Raw genomic sequence first — 17,873 nt, 5'->3', positions numbered from 1 at the left:
AGCATCATTATTAAAGTGGCATTAATAAAGTGACTAGTGATCCATGTGTTAGTGGCCAATGATTTAAAGTATGTATGTAGGCAACGGCCTCTCTGTGTCAGTGATGGAAGAGATATAAGCTGTTTTTCAGTCTCTCGGTGCCAGCTTTGATGCACCTGTACTGACCTCACCTTCTGGATGATAGCGGGGTGAACAGGCAGTGGCTCGGGTGGTTGTTGTCCTTGATTATCTTTTGGCCTTCCTGAGACATCGGGTGCTGTAGGTGTCCTGAAGGGCAGGTAGTTTGCCCCCAGTGTTGTGTTATGCAGACCACACCACCCTCTGGAGAGCCCTGCGGTTGTGGGCGGTGCAGTTGCCATACCAGGCAGTTATACAGCCCAACAGGATGCTCTCAGTTGTGCATCTGTAAATGTTTGTGAGGGTTTTAGGTGACAAGCCATATTTCGTCAGCCTCCTGCTTTGATGGACGTCACTGTGCTTGCTTAATTGTACCATCTCAAACCGATACCAGAACTAGGGACCTCTGCCTTGCAAACAGACGTGACTACCCTCCTGAAACGTTCTTAGCCCCTTGTGCCACCGAAAAGCTAGCAGTCCAGCCGTGCAAGTGGAAACAACAAGGGTGACCAGGTTTCATCAGTTACCCTGCTAGTGATCAATGGTCAGTGTGCTTATATCAGTTTACAGGCCACATAGCTGATGATCAGTAGAGTGCTTATGTAGCAGTGCGCAGGTCCTATATGTGAGTGATGGTGTGTTGAGGTGCTGCTCTATAGGACTGTATTGATCTGGTCAGTATGTTATGAATGAGGCCTGACCACCAGCTTGTTGCCATGTGGGTACTATCAGGAAAACCCCTTAATGATCTCTGTGGTCATATGTATCAAGCGTTTTAGGCTGTGTTTACACAGCCACCCTACCCAAATCAGATTTTCTTTCTGTATCCAATATTTTTTTCTGACTGTCCACACTCAATGTGACCCATATCAGATTTGCGCATTCACACCGATGTAGCCTCTGAAGTAGCATGCAGATTTAATGCTCATTTCCTGTCACTGTTCCTTTAAATGTAGGGGTGGTGGTCATGGTTCAGCAGGTCTTGTGCAAAAAACCCACCTCAGAGCAAAAAGAAATCTGATCTGACTCCTCAGATCAGAGAGAGAGAGAACATCATTACCTGTTCTGTTTAACACTCCCACAGGGACCTCCTCACAGGAGCAGCTGGGTGTACAGTGAGATGAGATGAGAGTGTAGAGAGGGAGTGTAATGTATCTTGGGATGTCTGACACCCTACCTGTCTCTGTCCCAGTAGAGATAACAAGCTGGTTCAAGGCTCAAGGCTTCTGTCAGACAATTACAGCCTTCGGTTAAATAGCTGTCAGTAACCATGGTGTTTCTGACATGACACCCTATTCTATACATAGTGCACTACTACAGTATGTACGGAATTATGTTCCCCCTCTCGTCCTCTCTGCACTACTACAGTATGTACAGAATTATGTTCCCCCTCTCGTCCTCTCTGCACTACTACAGTATGTACGGAATTATGTTCCCCCTCTCGTCCTCTCTGCACTACTACAGTATGTACGGAATTATGTTCCCCCTATCGTCCTCTCTGCACTACTACAGTATGTACGGAATTATGTTCCCCCTCTCGTCCTCTCTGCACTACTACAGTATGTACGGAATTATGTTCCCCCTCTCGTCCTCTCTGCACTACTACAGTATGTACGGAATTATGTTCCCCCTCTCGTCCTCTCTGCACTACTACAGTATGTACGGAATTATGTTCCCCCTCTCGTCCTCTCTGCACCAGGTCAACGTTTCTAGTAGTGAAGTCATCAGTGATCATTAAAGTATAGGGCAGACTTTGATCTTAAGATATCCTCAAATCAATGATCTGCTCTCCTTGTGATTCAAAGTGATCTTAAAGGGGGTATTGCCTCTTAATCGTCAACTGGAGTAATCTGATCCACTCTGCCATAGTCATGTTAATGATGTGTTTCTATCCTGTTGATCTGCAGTAGATCAACATAGTGAGGGTTGCAGCTGTAACTGCTTCATTTAAAGCCTTACATTGAGATGATCCATGTACAGGTTAGATTTTCGTATGTATCAGAGAAACCATATGGTCTGGAATACTGTGTTGTCTATACCGTGCAGAATGTATGGATAATTGTATGGTTTGTAATACTGTGTAATCAATGCTATGCAGTTGGCCTGTGTAATAATGCTGTTGTCTCTGCAATATGTATGAAGTCAGAGCTACTGAATGACATGATCCTATTTGGTCTCTAGATGATCTGGGTGACTGCAATGTAAACACTATAGGCTGCGTTTAAAACCCTGTTCATACAGTGGGATTGAATGGGATGTAGTTTCTAGTGCATCCACACTCACTCACTCACTCACTCACTCACTCACTCACTCACTCACTCACTCACTCACTCACTCACTCACTCACTCACTCACTCACTCACTCACTCACTCACTCACTCACTCACTCACTCACTCACTCACTCACTCACACGCTGTCTCTCTCTAACCCTATCTCTCCTCTATGTGTTTCAGTGGTACATGATCAGCATCGTCCATATCTACAACCGCTGGAGGAACAGTGAGATCCGTTGCTATGTCAACGGTCAGCTGGTCTCCTATGGCGACATGGCCTGGCACGTCAACACCAACGATGTGAGAATGCGCCTCATTGCTGGTTGATTGATGCTTGATTGATTGACTGACTGACTCTCCTGTCACTGTTCCTTCCTGTAGTGAGCCCTCTGCAAGGTCGTGTTCAGTAAGGCACACAGCCACATTTTGAACAGTTTTGAAAAAAAATGATTGGACAAGTGGAGCAATTACCTGTTTCACTCTGTTTTCTTCCCCACTTCCCCACTGAGCTGCATTTTCAAAGCTCCTATTTGCATAACCATTTCAGGGAGATGTTTGAAGAGAGGAAGATGGTAGAAGAAAAGACAGGAAGGGAGGACCACAAAGGCTGCAACTACAGATTTAGGGAGGGATGGGGTGTGCATGGTGTATATTATTATAACACACTTCTACAAGGCAGGGGTTACAAGTATAGGTTTACAAGGACAGACGCACACACATGGCTCTGGTTAAAGGTAGTGCACTAAATAGGGAATAGAGTGCCATTTAGGATGCAGACCTAAGTGTCTGTCAGCCTTCCCTCCTCTCTGAGTGTCAATCTATTAGAGGCCCTGTGAATCATGCACTCTCATAATTATCCTATTTGCCCATTCTAAAGCTGTCATTTTTTGGGGGTCGGTTAATTGCCCTACTACTCAGCTGTGTTTGAAGTTTGGATGATGCTTCCCCTCTCCGAGTCTGCTGGATGTGTTAAAGGACATGGCCCAATACTCTCTGACTCCGTGTCCGTATAATGGCCCTAACCATTTCCCAGAGACAGATACAGTACCAGTCATTGTCCTGTTGAAAAACAAATTCTAGTTCCACTAAGCACAAACCAGATGGGATGGCATATCGCTGCAGAATGCTGTCGTAGCCATGCTGTGTGTGTGTGTGAGAGAGAGAGAGTGAGAGAGAGAGAGAGAGAGATCATATTGTGGTTTATGTTTGACCGTTATAAATATATCCGTCTTCGTCTCATTGTACAGAGTTATGATAAGCCCTCTCTCTGTCTTCTCTCGCTACAGAGCTATGATAAATCCCCTGCTCTGTGTGCCCGTGTACTGACCCTCTCCTCTCCCTCTACAGAGTTATGATAAGTGCTTCCTGGGTTCGTCGGAGACAGCTGACGCTAACAGGGTGTTCTGTGGTCAGCTGGGGGCCATCTATGTGTTCTCTGAGGCTCTCAACCCAGCTCAGATATTTGCCATTCATCAGCTGGGAGCGGGCTATAAGGTACATACTGGGCTGACTGAATTAGGTTACTGATAGGTTAGGATAGAATTAACTCTAATGGTACATGCACACAGCCTGCTACATCTACCAATCTGTGAAAACAATGCTGCTTGCTACAATTCCCTGTTCCCTGATACCTGGTATCTCTATCCAAAGGGCTATGCTTGAATGTGTCCTGTGTCCTAACACTGTATACCCTGCATGTACTGTGTTCTGTTCTCTGGCTGCGCCTGAAACTATGGTATGGACTGTTAAGCACACCCAGGCCAACCTGAAAGCTGTGTCTGTCGTTAATCAAGTGTAGGTTGGGACCATAGTTATTCATTGCCTGTCTCATCCAGTCTCTGGCCTTAGTCTAGCACCTTGTTTTCCATGTAATTGTCTCTGTGAGGTAATGGTTATAATGAATGGTGATTCATATTAATGATAGCTGGTTAGTGACTGAGGTGTTTAGAAAAGGCCTCATTATAATCTCAGTCAGTTGACAGAGTCTCACAGACAGGGCAGTCTAACAGGGTCTAGGAGACACACACATACGGGACAGTCTAGGGGGTGGGGGGGGGGGGGTCAATGTAAATAGTCCTGGTGGCCATTTGATTTAGTTGTTCAGCAGTCTTATGGCCTGGGGGTAGAATCTGTTAAGGAGCTGTCTGCATGTAATAGTGGAGCTGCCAGAGATATGCTGGCTGTAGAGGCCTGCAGACCTACTCTACCAGGTCCCAGGAGGTTGTTAACTAGAGGTCCTGGGATCATACTAGTCCCATTGTGTGTCTGGTCTACTGAGCCCGGTCTACTCTGCTTGTTATCTCAGCTATCTACATCTCTTTACGAGAGAGAGGCTCCACAAGGGAGAGGCACGTTGAAGGCTGATAGACCCTGCATGGTGCTACAGTCACCCATGGTGTATCTCTACAGTGAGACGTAGGCTAGACAGTATAGTTGATCTTCTCAGGGAGGCAGAACAACTGAGCTCCATTACTTTGAATGGTTTCAGGGAAGCTCTAGAATTCAGAACTATTTCAGTGTATGTCTCATCTCTCCCCATCTGAATCATCATGTCTGCTGGGCGAGCTAGTATCGCGCCTCTCATCACTCTTCTATGTCCGTTGAGAGGACATTCCTGATTTCCTGATGAATAGCATTCCAATTGATGATGCGTTGATTGATTAATTGAGCTCCTCTCTCGCCTGCCATCCTTAATGGACTGGTTACATTAAGACTGAGTGACTCATTTATCGATCAGCATCATGTTCCATTAATATATGAATATGACACTACTGCTGCTGAGAGTTTAGTAGAGGAATGAGCTGTCATGATACCATACCTTATCACGTCTCTCTTCTCTCTCTCCTCCCACCCTCTGTCTGTCCTCATCTTTCTGCCTCTCTCCCGATCTTCTTCTCTCTCTCTATTCCTCCCCTCTCTGTAGAGTACGTTTAAGTTTAAGTCGGAGAGTGACATCCACCTGGCGGAGCACCATAAACAGGTCCTGTATGATGGGAAGCTGGCCAGCTCCATCTCCTTCACCTACAACGCCAAGGCTACTGACGCCCAGCTCTGCCTGGAGTCATCGCCCAAGGAGAACGCCTCCATCTTCGTCCACTCACCCCACGCCCTTATGCTACAGGTTAGTCTCACTACATGTCCTTATAATACACGTACAGATGCCGTCAAATATATTGGCATCCTTGCACTTTACAATACAGTGCAATGGAGCAGAATTATCTGTTTTCTCTTTTCAAAACTTTGAATGGCTATTTTTACCCGAAAGGTTTTTGAATTTCAACTTATTTTAGAAGAAATAGTGAATCGTGCAAGGGTGCCAATATATTTGACCGCAACTGTAAGTCTCACCCCATGTCCTTATAAAATATGTTAGTCTTGCCTCATGTCCTTATAAAATAGGTTTGTCTCGTCTCATGTCCTTTTAATCCACATATAATGAAGTTATAGTAAACTAACACTGTATTGTTCCCTGCTAGGATGTGAAGGCCATAGTGACCCACTCCATCCACAGTGCCATCCACTCTATAGGAGGAATCCAGGTGCTGTTCCCTCTCTTCTCTCAGCTGGACTACCATCAACCCAACGACCAGCACAACTACCAGCACCATGAGACCCAGCTGGAGACTACTGTCTGGTAAGTATCTGTCCCTTTGTCCTGTCTCTGTCCCCTTTCCCCTGTTCCTTTTCTCCTATCTGAGGACTACAATCTGGTGAGTACAGGAGGTTTCATCAAGTGAGGGTCTGAGTCTTCTACTATGAGAATGCTGAGAATCAACGTTCTAATTTACTCCTCCCTGCTGATCCTTGTCCTGAAGGTCCAGCGTTGTCCTTGTCAGAGCCCCCCACCGAGCCCTGCTCCAATCAGAGCTCTGCCATAATCCTGATTTAGCTCAGTGACAGAGACCACACTGGGGAGATGCACACACAGCAGCTCTGAGCCAGGCTCTGCTCTGCCTAGGGCCCTCTCTCTGGTGCAGGCAGTGGCTAAGCCTGCTGGGTAGTGTAGTCCCAGCCCTGAGTTAAGCCTGCTGGGTAGTGTTCCAACCCATACCAGCCAAGACAGCTAGTGAACTCTGAGTACCGTAATTTCCGGACTATTAAGCGCACCTGAATATAAGCTGAATTAAAAAAATATATATATTTTCAACATAAATAATCCGCACATGTCTATAAACTGCAGGTGCCTACCGGTACATTGAAACAAATGAACTTTACACAGGCTTTAACGAAACACGGCTTGTAACAAAAATAAATAGGCTTTAACGAAACACGGCTTGTAACAAAAATAAATAGGCTTTAACGAAACACGGCTTGTAACAAAAAAAACAAAATTAGCAGTAAGCTTTAGTTGTCTTTTTGCACTGAGTCAATTCCTCATGCTGCTGTTTCCAACATCTTATCATCGACTCATTAAGACCAAGCTCCCGTGCAGCAGCTCTATTTCCTTTTCCAACAGCCAGATCAATCGCCTTCAACTTGAAAGCTGCATCATATGCATTTCTCCGTGTCTTTGCCATGATGAGGGTGACAAAATAACTACCGTAATCAGAATGATGGGAAGTTTGAGAGCGCTCGAATTAATCTAAACAGTAAACAAAAAAGTTGTTTGACCTTAACCCGTTCGGCAATTTCATTGGTCTAATGAAAGCTTCATGCCGCCAAAAAACTGAGCACGTCACAGAATGTGTTTTTTTGGGAAAAGAAAAATCCATATATTAGCCGCGTCATTGTTTAAGCCGCAAGGTGTTAAGCTGGGGAAAAAGTTGCGGCTTATAGTCCGGAATTTACGGTAACTGTAGTGGTTCTGCTGCCTGTTCCAGTGAGTCTACCTCTAAACTAACTGATAGTTCATGTTGGTCCTCAGCATCTTCAGCAGGTACTGCAGTGTAACAGATGATGTGTGTGTTCAAAAGGTATCTCAAGAGAGGATTTGTGTAATTAGTATACTCTGGGGGATGAATCAAGGGACAGATAGTGTGTCTGATGTAGTTTATCATACTGATGTAGTTTATCTTACTCCATAATAATTTATAGAAATGCTATAGGCTGTTAAGCATATCCAAAGGATATAGCAAGATAGCGAGTCTTCATATCACCACACAGAATACTAGAATTACATGTGGCTGTCTAAGGTAACCATTATGCAATTCCTGATTTTCCGGATACTATGAGCTAATTCCTTACCATCAACGTTTCAGCATCTATAAATTGAGTTTGCATCCCTTCGTTAAGGCTAAGTTAGGACCCAAACATATACTCTGGGTTGTGTAATTAACCCTACAATTTAGGATTTACCAGTAGTCCTACTAAATTATGAACGTAAATTAAATTAAACAGTTACTCTATAAACGAGGAATGCATTTACTCAAATCAGATGTATTAGTCACAAATGAATTCACTCTAACACTCAAAACAATTAGTGTACATGATACAGAATAAAACAGAGTAAATGTCTACCACAAATAGACTTACATCTTTACATGGGTGTTTTAGATTCTACTTTTTATTTTAGAGGTTATTCTGTCTGTACACAAATGGAGCTTGCAAACAAGGTCTCGATGAACCTAAAGAGGCTCCGACCTTTTATCCTTGGATAAACTGAAACTCACCCCCCAACAAGGGCATCATACCCGGATTCTAATCTAGTTATGAAACTCGTAGATGTCAATGTAATGACAGGACTCCAGGAAGCTGCCCATCTGATAAGCGATCAGCCCATCATACAATTCTGACCAGTCTCTCTGAAAAGACATCAACCAGAGCACGTACTGTACAACAAGACATATCAAACTGAAAGCGGATTAGCGAGTGTCATAGAGAGCCTCTGTCAGACTGCCAACACACAGTCACTCTGTCAGGACAGGCTTTAACTGAGAGACCCACTACGAAGACAGTAACTGACCCCAATGCAGCAGTAAACAGCACCTCCACTTCTTCTCAGAGGACATCATGTCTTTAGGATTAGAGGCTGATAAAAGGACTAGCAGATGGGCTGGGGCTAGAAGATGAGGTTAGGAGCTGGGGCTAGGAGATGAGGCTAGGAGAAAAGGCTGGGGCTAAGAGAAAAGGCTGGGGCTAGGAGAGAAGGCTGGGGCTATGTAGGAGAGAAGGCTGGGGCTAGGAGATGAGGCTGGGAGCTCGGGCTAGGAGAGAAAGCTGGGGCTAGAGGAGATGGCTGGGGCTAGGAGATGAGGCTAGGAACTGGGGCTAAGACTAGGAGAGAAGGCTGGGGCTTGGAGAGAAGACACGGGCTAGGAGATGAGGCTGGGGCTGGGGCTGGGGCTAGGATAGAAGGCTGGGGCTAGAGGAGATGGCTGGGGCTAGGAGATGAGGCTGGGAGCTGGGGCTAGGAGAGAAGGCTGGGGCTAGGAAAGAAGGCAGGGACTAGGAGATAAGGCAAGGATCTGGGGGGTTAGGATCTACAGTCTCCAGCTGATTGCTGATTTCCTCAGAAGATGAAGATATCCTCTGTCTGTCTCTCTGCTTATCTCCAATTCTGCTGCTGACTTATAAAATGTTCCCTTTCTACTCCCTGACTGTTAGGATCTCAGAAGAACAGGGTTTACCTAAAGATGGTAGAGGAGCATCTACACTAGTGAGACAGAAACAGCCCTAGGACCACCATACTGTATGACATAATGGTGGTATTTAACAGTAGAGGAGCAATTTATCTGTATTTTGACACATTTAGGTTTTTATGTCAGCACACTTGCACAACACCTGATGTGTGTGTATGCGTCTGTTTCCTTATAAGCCTGTGTGTATGTGTGTTGCAGTGCCACCCTCCTGGTGTTTCTGGTTGACCTGTTGAAGAGCTCGGTGGCGATGCAGGAACAGATGCTGGGAGGGAAAGGATTCCTTGTAATCGGGTTTCTGTTGGAGAAGGTAGAAACTCTAACATAAAGCCTATACCACGCTGGAGATAAGGCATGGACTCTTTGTCATCTTCCATCGTTTTTGATGTATTGACTGCTTTGCTGTGATGTTGTGGCTACAGTATATGGGTTTTTAATCATCTAATCAATTAAATCAATCAAAATCAATTAAATCAGTACATCATACATTGTACCTCAAATGGCACGCTATTCCCCATATAGTACACTATGTTAGAACAAAGCTACAGGGTTTGGGTTGGCCTAATAGGGCTCTGGTCAAAAGGTAGTGCACTACATAGGGAGTAGAGTGCAATTTCAGTTTACCCGTTCTTACTTCCTATGGTGTGCCTGGCAACAGCTGATGACAGCTTTTTAAAGATATCTCCTTTCAACCAATGTCCCTCAATATTTTCTTTAGTTCAAAAGCCTCTTTACTCCTCACTCTCGGTCAAAGGATTTCAGAGGAGGACCAGAAATAGATCCATGGTTCTGAAACAGACAGGGACACAACAGGGCATCAGCCAACCAGTCAGACAGACTCTTTAATGCTGTTTGAAACATGGAGCCCAGTAGCCCTCAGATGGATAGGATCAAACCACAGATCAAAGAACAGAGCAGAGAGGCACAGAGGTGAGGAAGAGATTTGGAAGAAGAATCCACTTTCTGTTTTGAAGGGTATGTAGCCTCACTGCTTCCCCAGCCAGCCGCTGTCAGGCTGTGTCCTAAATGGCATCCTATTCCCGACATAGTCCACTTCTTTTGACCAGAGCCCTATGGGCCCTGGTCTGAAGTAGTGCACTTCACTTTTTAAGGAATATGCTGCCTTTTTGGACGCAGACAGACTGTCCTGTAGCATCCTGACATCTATCCACCGGAGTCCAGTAGAGCCCAGAGCTCAGGGCCAGGAACAGGTGGTTGTAACAGGGGCCAGACGGTGGAAACAGTTTATCCCTCTCTCTCTGTCTCTCTCGCTTTCTCTCCTCTCCCTCCAGCTGCCAGCACTCTCACACTCACACCATCCTGCCATCTGGTTCAGATCTGTTTATACCACAGCTAGAATATTAGGAGAGAGTATCTCTACCTGGTCAGGAGACATGTGACAGAAAGACAGACAACAATGATGACAGCAGTACTCCTCTGAGTCTGGATGCTCAGTCAAATGCTCTCAAACTTTGCTTGTTTGGTGAAATGTCTAGACATTCCAGTTGACTACTTCAAAATGGTGAAACTCCTCAATGGCACTGCCCATGCTAAAACGGGCTTTGTGGAAAGTGAACCCTCTATCCAACTCTATGGTTGGCTTACAGTTATATGTTATTTAGGGATTGATTGACTGGTTGATTGATTGAGTATCCAGTGGTCTGACCAGTCCCTGTGCCTCCAGTGCTCCAGGGTCCACATCACACGTGCGGTCCTGGAGCAGTTCCTGTCCTTCGCTAAATACCTGGACGGGTTAACCCATGGAGCGCCACTCCTCAAACAGCTCTGTGACCACATCCTGTTCAACGCAGCCATCTGGATACACACCCCCGCCAAGGTAAACCTTGCCCCCACACCCCCCGTCAAGGTAGACCTTGTCCCCCATAAAGATGAGCCCCACCCAAACTGGTTCCACTGGGTCCAGGTAGCTCCATGGTAACCCACCTGAGTTCTGACTCACTGAAGACTGTTTAGAGCATTACTCACTTCTACCATGATCCATTATGTAACACAACATATTTTAGGGTCCTGATATTAGTGGATATTTTCTCCTCCAAATTGAAGACTTCACTGACTGAGGTTTACTGCCTGCTGTCACCATCAGCTCCTCAACCCTGAGAAGTATTGAAATGTTATAGACTGAAAATACATAATGACCCGTGAAGTAGTGGATGAGGCAGATCAGAGGAGCTGGGTTGTGTGGAGAATCCATTCTCCTCACTGGCACCGCCGCAGGTGGCTCTTATGAATAAATACATAACGGTTGTGGGGAAATGTCTCAGAAGTTAAGGTAGAGAGAGTCTCAAGAGTTAAGGTAGAGAGAGTCTCAGAAGTTAAGGTAGAGAGAGTCTCAAGGGTTAAGGTAGAGAGAGTCTCAGAAGTTAAGGTAGAGAGAGTCTCAAGAGTTAAGGTAGAGAGAGTCTCAGGAGTTAAGGTAGAGAGAGTCTCAGGAGTTAAGGTAGAGAGAGTCTCAGGAGTTAAGGTAGAGAGAGTCTCAGGAGTTAAGGTAGAGAGAGTCTCAGGAGTTAAGGTAGAGAGAGTCTCAGGAGTTAAGGTAGAGAGGGTCTCAGGAGTTAAGGTAGAGAGAGTCTCAGGAGGCCAACCTCAGACCCCTCCCCCACACACTCCTCTCACATGGAGCACAGAGAGCGAGAGGGGCAGACAGAGGTAACACACTGGATTAGAGCACTTTTAGATATCTCCTCTCCTCTCTGTTAGATGGAATAAAAGCTGTAGAGGGACTGTGTAGGATTATTGTCCAGTCAATTGCTAATTACAGAGGCCGTATTAATGAGACTGAACAGAGCAGAGCGGAGATGGAGAGGAAATAAGAGGGGAGTGATGAGAGGAGACTGTTATAGTGTGTTCTAATAGAGTGGAATGTGGGGTCAGCCTCAACAGCCGGTCTCTCTCTTTCTGTTCTACACCTGCAGGGAGGATGATGGGCTCAGCTCAGCTAGGACCTCTTTAATACAGCATTCACTTAATACGACCAGTTCACAGCCTTAATATAATACCTTAAGCAGCCTGGAGTAGGTTATAAAGGATTATACCTGACAGCTATATTTATGTAGAATCACTGGGTATAGGTTAATTGTGTGTGTGTGTGTGTGTGTGTGTGTGTGTGTGTGTGTGTGTGTGTGTGTGTGTGTGTGTGTGTGTGTGTGTGTGTGTGTGTGTGTGTGTGTGTGTGTGTGTGTGTGTGTGTGTGTGTGCGCGTGTGCGTGCGTGCGTGTGTGCGTGCGTACGTACTCTCCCCTCAGGTCCAGCTCTCTCTGTACACGTACCTGTCTGCAGAGTTTATCGGCACGGCAACCATCTACACCACCATCCGTCGTATTGGGACAGTGCTGCAGCTGATGCACAGTCTGAAGTACTACTACTGGACCTGCAACCCTGAGGCCAGCAGTGGCATTACACCTAAAGGACTGGGTAAACACACACACACACACACACACACACACACACACACACACACACACACACACACACACACACACACACACACACACACACACACACACACACACACAGAGACAGACACACACACACACACACAGAGACACACACACTCAGAGACACACACCACTCACACACCACAGGTCCAGAGATGACAGGCATCTTCTCTCTGTGTAGTAACAGGCTGCCATGAGACGGCTGTCTGCTGTGTTGGAATTCAAAGTCACCCTGAACTGTCATGTCATCATCCTCTCTCAGCTTTGTGTCTCTGAAACTATTCAGAAGGCTGAGAGGCCCAGGTTCTGATTTAGGCCTATATGGTTGGAAGCAGTACTGTATATATCCTACAGGCCAGGTTAGAACAGTGCTGATAAACCAGGTCTGTCTCTTAAATGTCATCCTATAGGGCTCCAGGCAAAAGTAGTGCACTATGTAAAGAATAGGGGGCCATTTGGACGTAACCACAGGAGAGAAGTGCAGTTTAGTCCACAGAGGAAGTAGATGTGTATTAACTGTGTAATGAATAGTTGATGCAGCAGCTTAGCCTCTATTGACAGAGTTCACATGGTTAATGATTTCTCATGAAGCCCAGAAAACAGTAAACACCATGATCATTAATCAGCAGTATGCTGGAGAACGTTGCCAGAGCTGCAGACCAGTCCTATATGAAATATTGAGCAGAGCTACAGTACATATCTATGTGAAGTCGGATACTGAGTGTGTTTGTCTGTGGTAGGGAGAGTTATATATAGACAGCTCTGGAACGTTCTGCAGTGTTTCTACTCTGATCTGGGGAAGGGTTTGGACACTCCGGGCTGTTTAGTTTTTCTGCTTTTACTGACGTTGATGAATAATAGATATTGTGTCATAGATTGCTTGTTTTGGATTTTCTTACTAACATCATGGCCTGTTTTGCTTTAGTATGTGTTGCAAAACAGTGAGACAAACAATACTAGTGTATAAGATATTTGTTGGACTTAGTAGCCATGTTTGTTGGACTTAGTAGCCATGTTCTGTTAGTTGGAGTTAGTAGCCATGTTCTGTTTGTTGGACTTAGTAGCCATGTTCTGTTTGTTGGACTTAGTAGCCATGTTCTGTTTGTTGGACTTAGTAGCCATGTTCTGTTTGTTTGACTTAGTAGCCATGTTCTGTTTGTTGGACTTAGTAGCCATGTTCTGTTTGTTGGACTTAGTAGCCATGTTCTGTTTGTTGGACTAGCTATGTAGCTATGTTGTTTCTCTTCAGTCAGGGTCATTCAACTAGACACAGCAGAAAATGTTGGTGATGAACCTTGTCTGCTGAGACATCTGTTGGGTGATGTGTGTGTAGAATATAATCCATATTTGTGAAACAGACCATCTTTCTAGTTTCTAGTTCATCTTCCTGGTAATGTGTTCTTTAAATGAATAGAAGTGTAAGTCTGCGTCCTGTTCAAAAGTACTACACTACAAAGGGAATAGGGTGCCATTTGGGATGTAGACAGTGTTTTGCTGATGGTTCTAGAATCCCGGTGGGTGAAACGGAAGAGAGGAACGGTATAGTTGGTAAAATACTGAGGACGGTGTCCTCACCAGAACCTGGAGGTCATTTTATCGTCCTTCCATTTCCATTAGACCTGGTTTTCATTTGTCTCAGACGACTGTGGTGTTGCCTCTAGATGGGGAGAGAGGGAATGGGAGGGAGAGAGATGAAGGGAGAGGGAGATGGGGAGAGAGCTCGTAGATACTGTAATCAAGTGTTCAATTATAAGAACAAAGCAACGGTGGTTGGAACAGAGCTGGTGCAGGTACACTCTGTGTACATCCCAAATGGCACCCTATTCCTTATATAGTGCACTACGTTTGACCAGGGCCCGTAGGTCAAAAGGCGTGGACTATGTATGGAATAGGGTGCCTTTTGGGACGCAGGCACACTTCGTCTCTGGAAATGTTGCTGCTGGTTTCTCTGGGAGTCTGTAAATAGAGAGCCATCAAATTAAACCAATGCATCATCCTCTCACACACAGCCACTGCAGTGCAGGCTCAATTTCTCTCAATCCCTAACATGCGCTCGCACACACAGAATCTATTGCTCTCTTTCTCTTTTGCTCTGTTAGACACACTCTGTTGGTCCTGCTCCTCTTATGTAGTCACATACTCTGAAGTCACATTTCTAATTTCAGGTCTCCACACTCCCAGCGTCTGGAACTGATCCATTTGGATAAGAGCCGTAACAATATTGTCTACATTCCAAATGACACCCTATTCCCTATATAGTGCACTACTTTTGACCAGAGCCCTATGGTGCACTATAAGGAATAGGGTGCCGTTTTGGATGCTACCATTGGATGCTACTATTGTCTAATCTTGAGCAGGGCTGAGAACCTGTGTATCCTCACAGTGAAAACATAGAGTATTGATCAACCCTGTGAAATATTATCCAAAGCTATTACTGCCTGCTTTATCTGAACAAAGTCAAGGGCGAAAGCGAAATTAGGTCAATTTCCTAAGTATCTATTATAAAATGTATATGAAGCAGGCTCTCATGATTGCTATGGATTAATTACCAGTCCAGTCACACTGACTCACTGTAGCGAGGAGGAGAAAGTGGATTTCTGCGTTAATAACGCAAACATAAATCATTTAACAATAAAGTGAACCTTATCCTCCTCCTGCCCAATACCCTCAGGGCAGGTGGACTGAACCAACCAATGAGAGCCTGAGAATCAACAGTTGTGATTAAGTTGGATTCAGTATATGGATGCAGCTGTGTTGTTAAGGATGCTGTTATGGAGCGAAATGTTCTGTCCCTGTACTGTGTTCTCAGATGGCTTCTATTAATCAGTGTCACAAGGAGCTGAGGGAGCCTGTGTTGAAGGGGTTCCATTGATTTCTGAGGGGAAATAGGACAGTCAGATGTTGGGTTAAATTGTATCTGACAGCAGAGGACTATCTTCACTCTTGAGATACGTTCTTGTCTGTAAATGAATAGCTCTGTGTTATCGATCTCTGTGGCAGCAACCTGTCCACGTACACTATATATACAAAAGTATGTGGACACCCCTTCAAATGAGTGGATTTGGCTATTTCAGCCACACCCGTTGCTGACAGGTGTATAAAATCGAGCGCACAGCCATGCAATCTCCATAGACAATCATTGGCAGTAGAATGGCCCGTACTGAAGAGCTCTGACTTTCAACGTGGCACCAGCATAGGATGCCATCTTTCCAACAAGTCAGTTCTTCACATTTCTGCCCTGCTAGAGCTGCCCGGTCAACTAATTGCTGTTATTGTGAAGTGGAAACGTCTAGGAGCAACAACGGCTCAGCCTCGAAGTGGTAGGCCACACAAGCTCACAGAATGGGACCATCGAGTGCTGAATCGTCTGTCCTCGGTTGCAACATTCACTACCGAGTTCCAAACTGCCTCTGGAAGCAACGTCAGCACAAGAAGTGTTCATCGGGAGCTTCATTAAATGGGTTTCCATGGCCAAGCAGCCGCACACAAGCCTAAGATCACCATGCGCATTGCCAAGCGTCGGCTGTAGTGGTGTAAAGCTTGCCGCCATTGGAGCAGTGGAAACGCTTCACCATCTGGCAATCTGACGGACTAATCTGGGTTTGGCGAATGCCAGGAGAACACAACATGCCCAATACATCATAGTGCCATCTGTAAAGTTTGGTGGAGGAGTAATAATGGTCTGGAGCTGTTTTTCATGGTTCGGGCTAGGCCCATTGGTTCCAGTGAAGGGAAATCCTAATGCTACAGCATAAAATGACATTCTAGACGATTCTGTGTTTCCAACTTTGTGGCAACAGTTTGGGGAAAGCCTGAACCCCATCAAACACCATTGGGATGAATTGAAACGCTGACTGCGAGCCAGGCCTAATCGCCCATCATCAGTGCCCAACATCACTAATGCTCTTGAATGGAAGCAAGTCCCTGCAGCAATGTTCCACCATCTAGTGGAAAGTTTTCCCAGAAGAGTGGAGGCTGTTATAGCAGCAAAGGAGGGGCCAACTCCATATTAATGCCCATGATTTTGGAACGAGATGTTGGATGATCAGGTGTCCACATACTTTTGGTCCTGTAGTGTATTTACTCTACGCGCTCACATACAATATGTCTTAAAACCACAGAGCAGAGTGAAGTTAATGATAATAGATGTTGTATCAGAGCCTAGTGCTGGGCTGCAGCTGTAATCAATAACCAACCGTCTGTAATGTGTCATATCTGTCCTCTCATATTTGATCACTCATCTGGGTTGGGCAGTGTTATGCATACAGCACCGTGTTGACTTGTACTGCTCTCTGTAGATTTCTGATAGCGATAGATCGGCTCTGAGATGTGAAGTCAACTTCAGACGTGTGTGCATATTGATTCCTGTGACTCGGTCTGTGTTTGTCCTCAGATGGTCCAAGGCCCACCCAGCAGGAGATCATCTCTCTCAGGGCTTTCATGTTGCTGTTCCTCAAACAACTCATCCTCAAGGTACTGCACATAAACACTCACACATCCATTCCAAAACAAAAACAGTTTGTTTATTATCTCCACCAGAGAAAGGAACCATGGGTAATTGCTCTGGAACCATAATGTCCAATCAGCATGCAGGTTCAGGTCCGTCCGTGTTGTTGTGTTCAAATCATCGCTTAGCTTCAACAACATGGCAGCAGGCTCCATTTCTGCAACAAATAGGCCTGCAGCCCGAGGCCACTACAGAAATAAGCAGAATTTAAACAACGGAGGGAAAATAAACTGGCTACCAGTAAAAAATATCTACCATTCTGTACAGAATCAGCTACATACACACACACACGCTCACGCACGCACAGCTCAAACAACAATTAACTTCCAATCTGTTCCTGCAGAGATTCTGGTTCCTCATCAGAAGTGTTTAAACGTTACATCACTGTAAAGTCTCTGAGCAACAGGAGACTGGGGAACAAACGCTGAACGTGCTGCAATATTATATTCATCTCACAAACCAGCATTTGTCAACCGGTTCCAAAATGAGAATTATTATCCGTCAACAGCTTAGCTCAGCACTGGCATTGATAAACAGTGCCTAGGTCTATCTCCTGGATACTGGCATACAAACACCCTGGTGTTAACTACAGTATCTGACAGTCCTGCCAGTGATCATTAAGCAACCTAAGGCAGTTTCCCATCTGCTTCTGTTACTAGTAGGAATACATTGTTTCTTTGGTCAGTGTGAAAACGCGTATGTAATTTCTTAGGACCGAGGCGTGAAGGAGGATGAGCTGCAGAGTATCCTGAACTACCTGCTAACCATGCATGAGGTGAGTGGCAAGTCCCCATGGTCCTGGGCTGTAGCGATGTAGGGTTCAGAGGTCTGTCCATTGATGATGCTCTACTGTATGGTGCTATAAATCTCTCTCTCCCTGTCTCTCTTTCCTTCTCCCTCCCCATCTCTCACCCCCCTCTTTCTCTCTCTTATTCCCCTGTCTCT

General features: G+C 45.4%; 1 protein-coding gene across 2 annotated transcripts in view; it reads left to right on the top strand.

Annotated features, from left to right (window-relative positions):
• LOC106612894 (neurobeachin) overlaps positions 1-17,873 on the top strand; it is a 301,033-nt gene that overhangs the window by 70,023 nt on the left and 213,137 nt on the right. For both annotated transcript variants that reach the window (XM_045724516.1, XM_045724515.1), the window contains exons 7-15: positions 2,572-2,691; positions 3,739-3,885; positions 5,315-5,512; positions 5,868-6,025; positions 9,168-9,276; positions 10,651-10,803; positions 12,230-12,398; positions 16,815-16,894; positions 17,641-17,703. In XM_045724516.1, the coding sequence (XP_045580472.1) occupies positions 2,572-2,691; positions 3,739-3,885; positions 5,315-5,512; positions 5,868-6,025; positions 9,168-9,276; positions 10,651-10,803; positions 12,230-12,398; positions 16,815-16,894; positions 17,641-17,703 (1,197 nt within the window). The remainder of the gene's footprint in view (positions 1-2,571; positions 2,692-3,738; positions 3,886-5,314; positions 5,513-5,867; positions 6,026-9,167; positions 9,277-10,650; positions 10,804-12,229; positions 12,399-16,814; positions 16,895-17,640; positions 17,704-17,873) is intronic.

The sequence above is a fragment of the Salmo salar genome, chromosome ssa09 (genome assembly GCF_905237065.1).
Source record: "Salmo salar chromosome ssa09, Ssal_v3.1, whole genome shotgun sequence".
NCBI classification, from domain to species: domain Eukaryota; kingdom Metazoa; phylum Chordata; class Actinopteri; order Salmoniformes; family Salmonidae; genus Salmo; species Salmo salar.
Note: the sequence above shows the minus strand (reverse complement) of the source record. Positions and strands in the feature narration are given on the sequence as shown.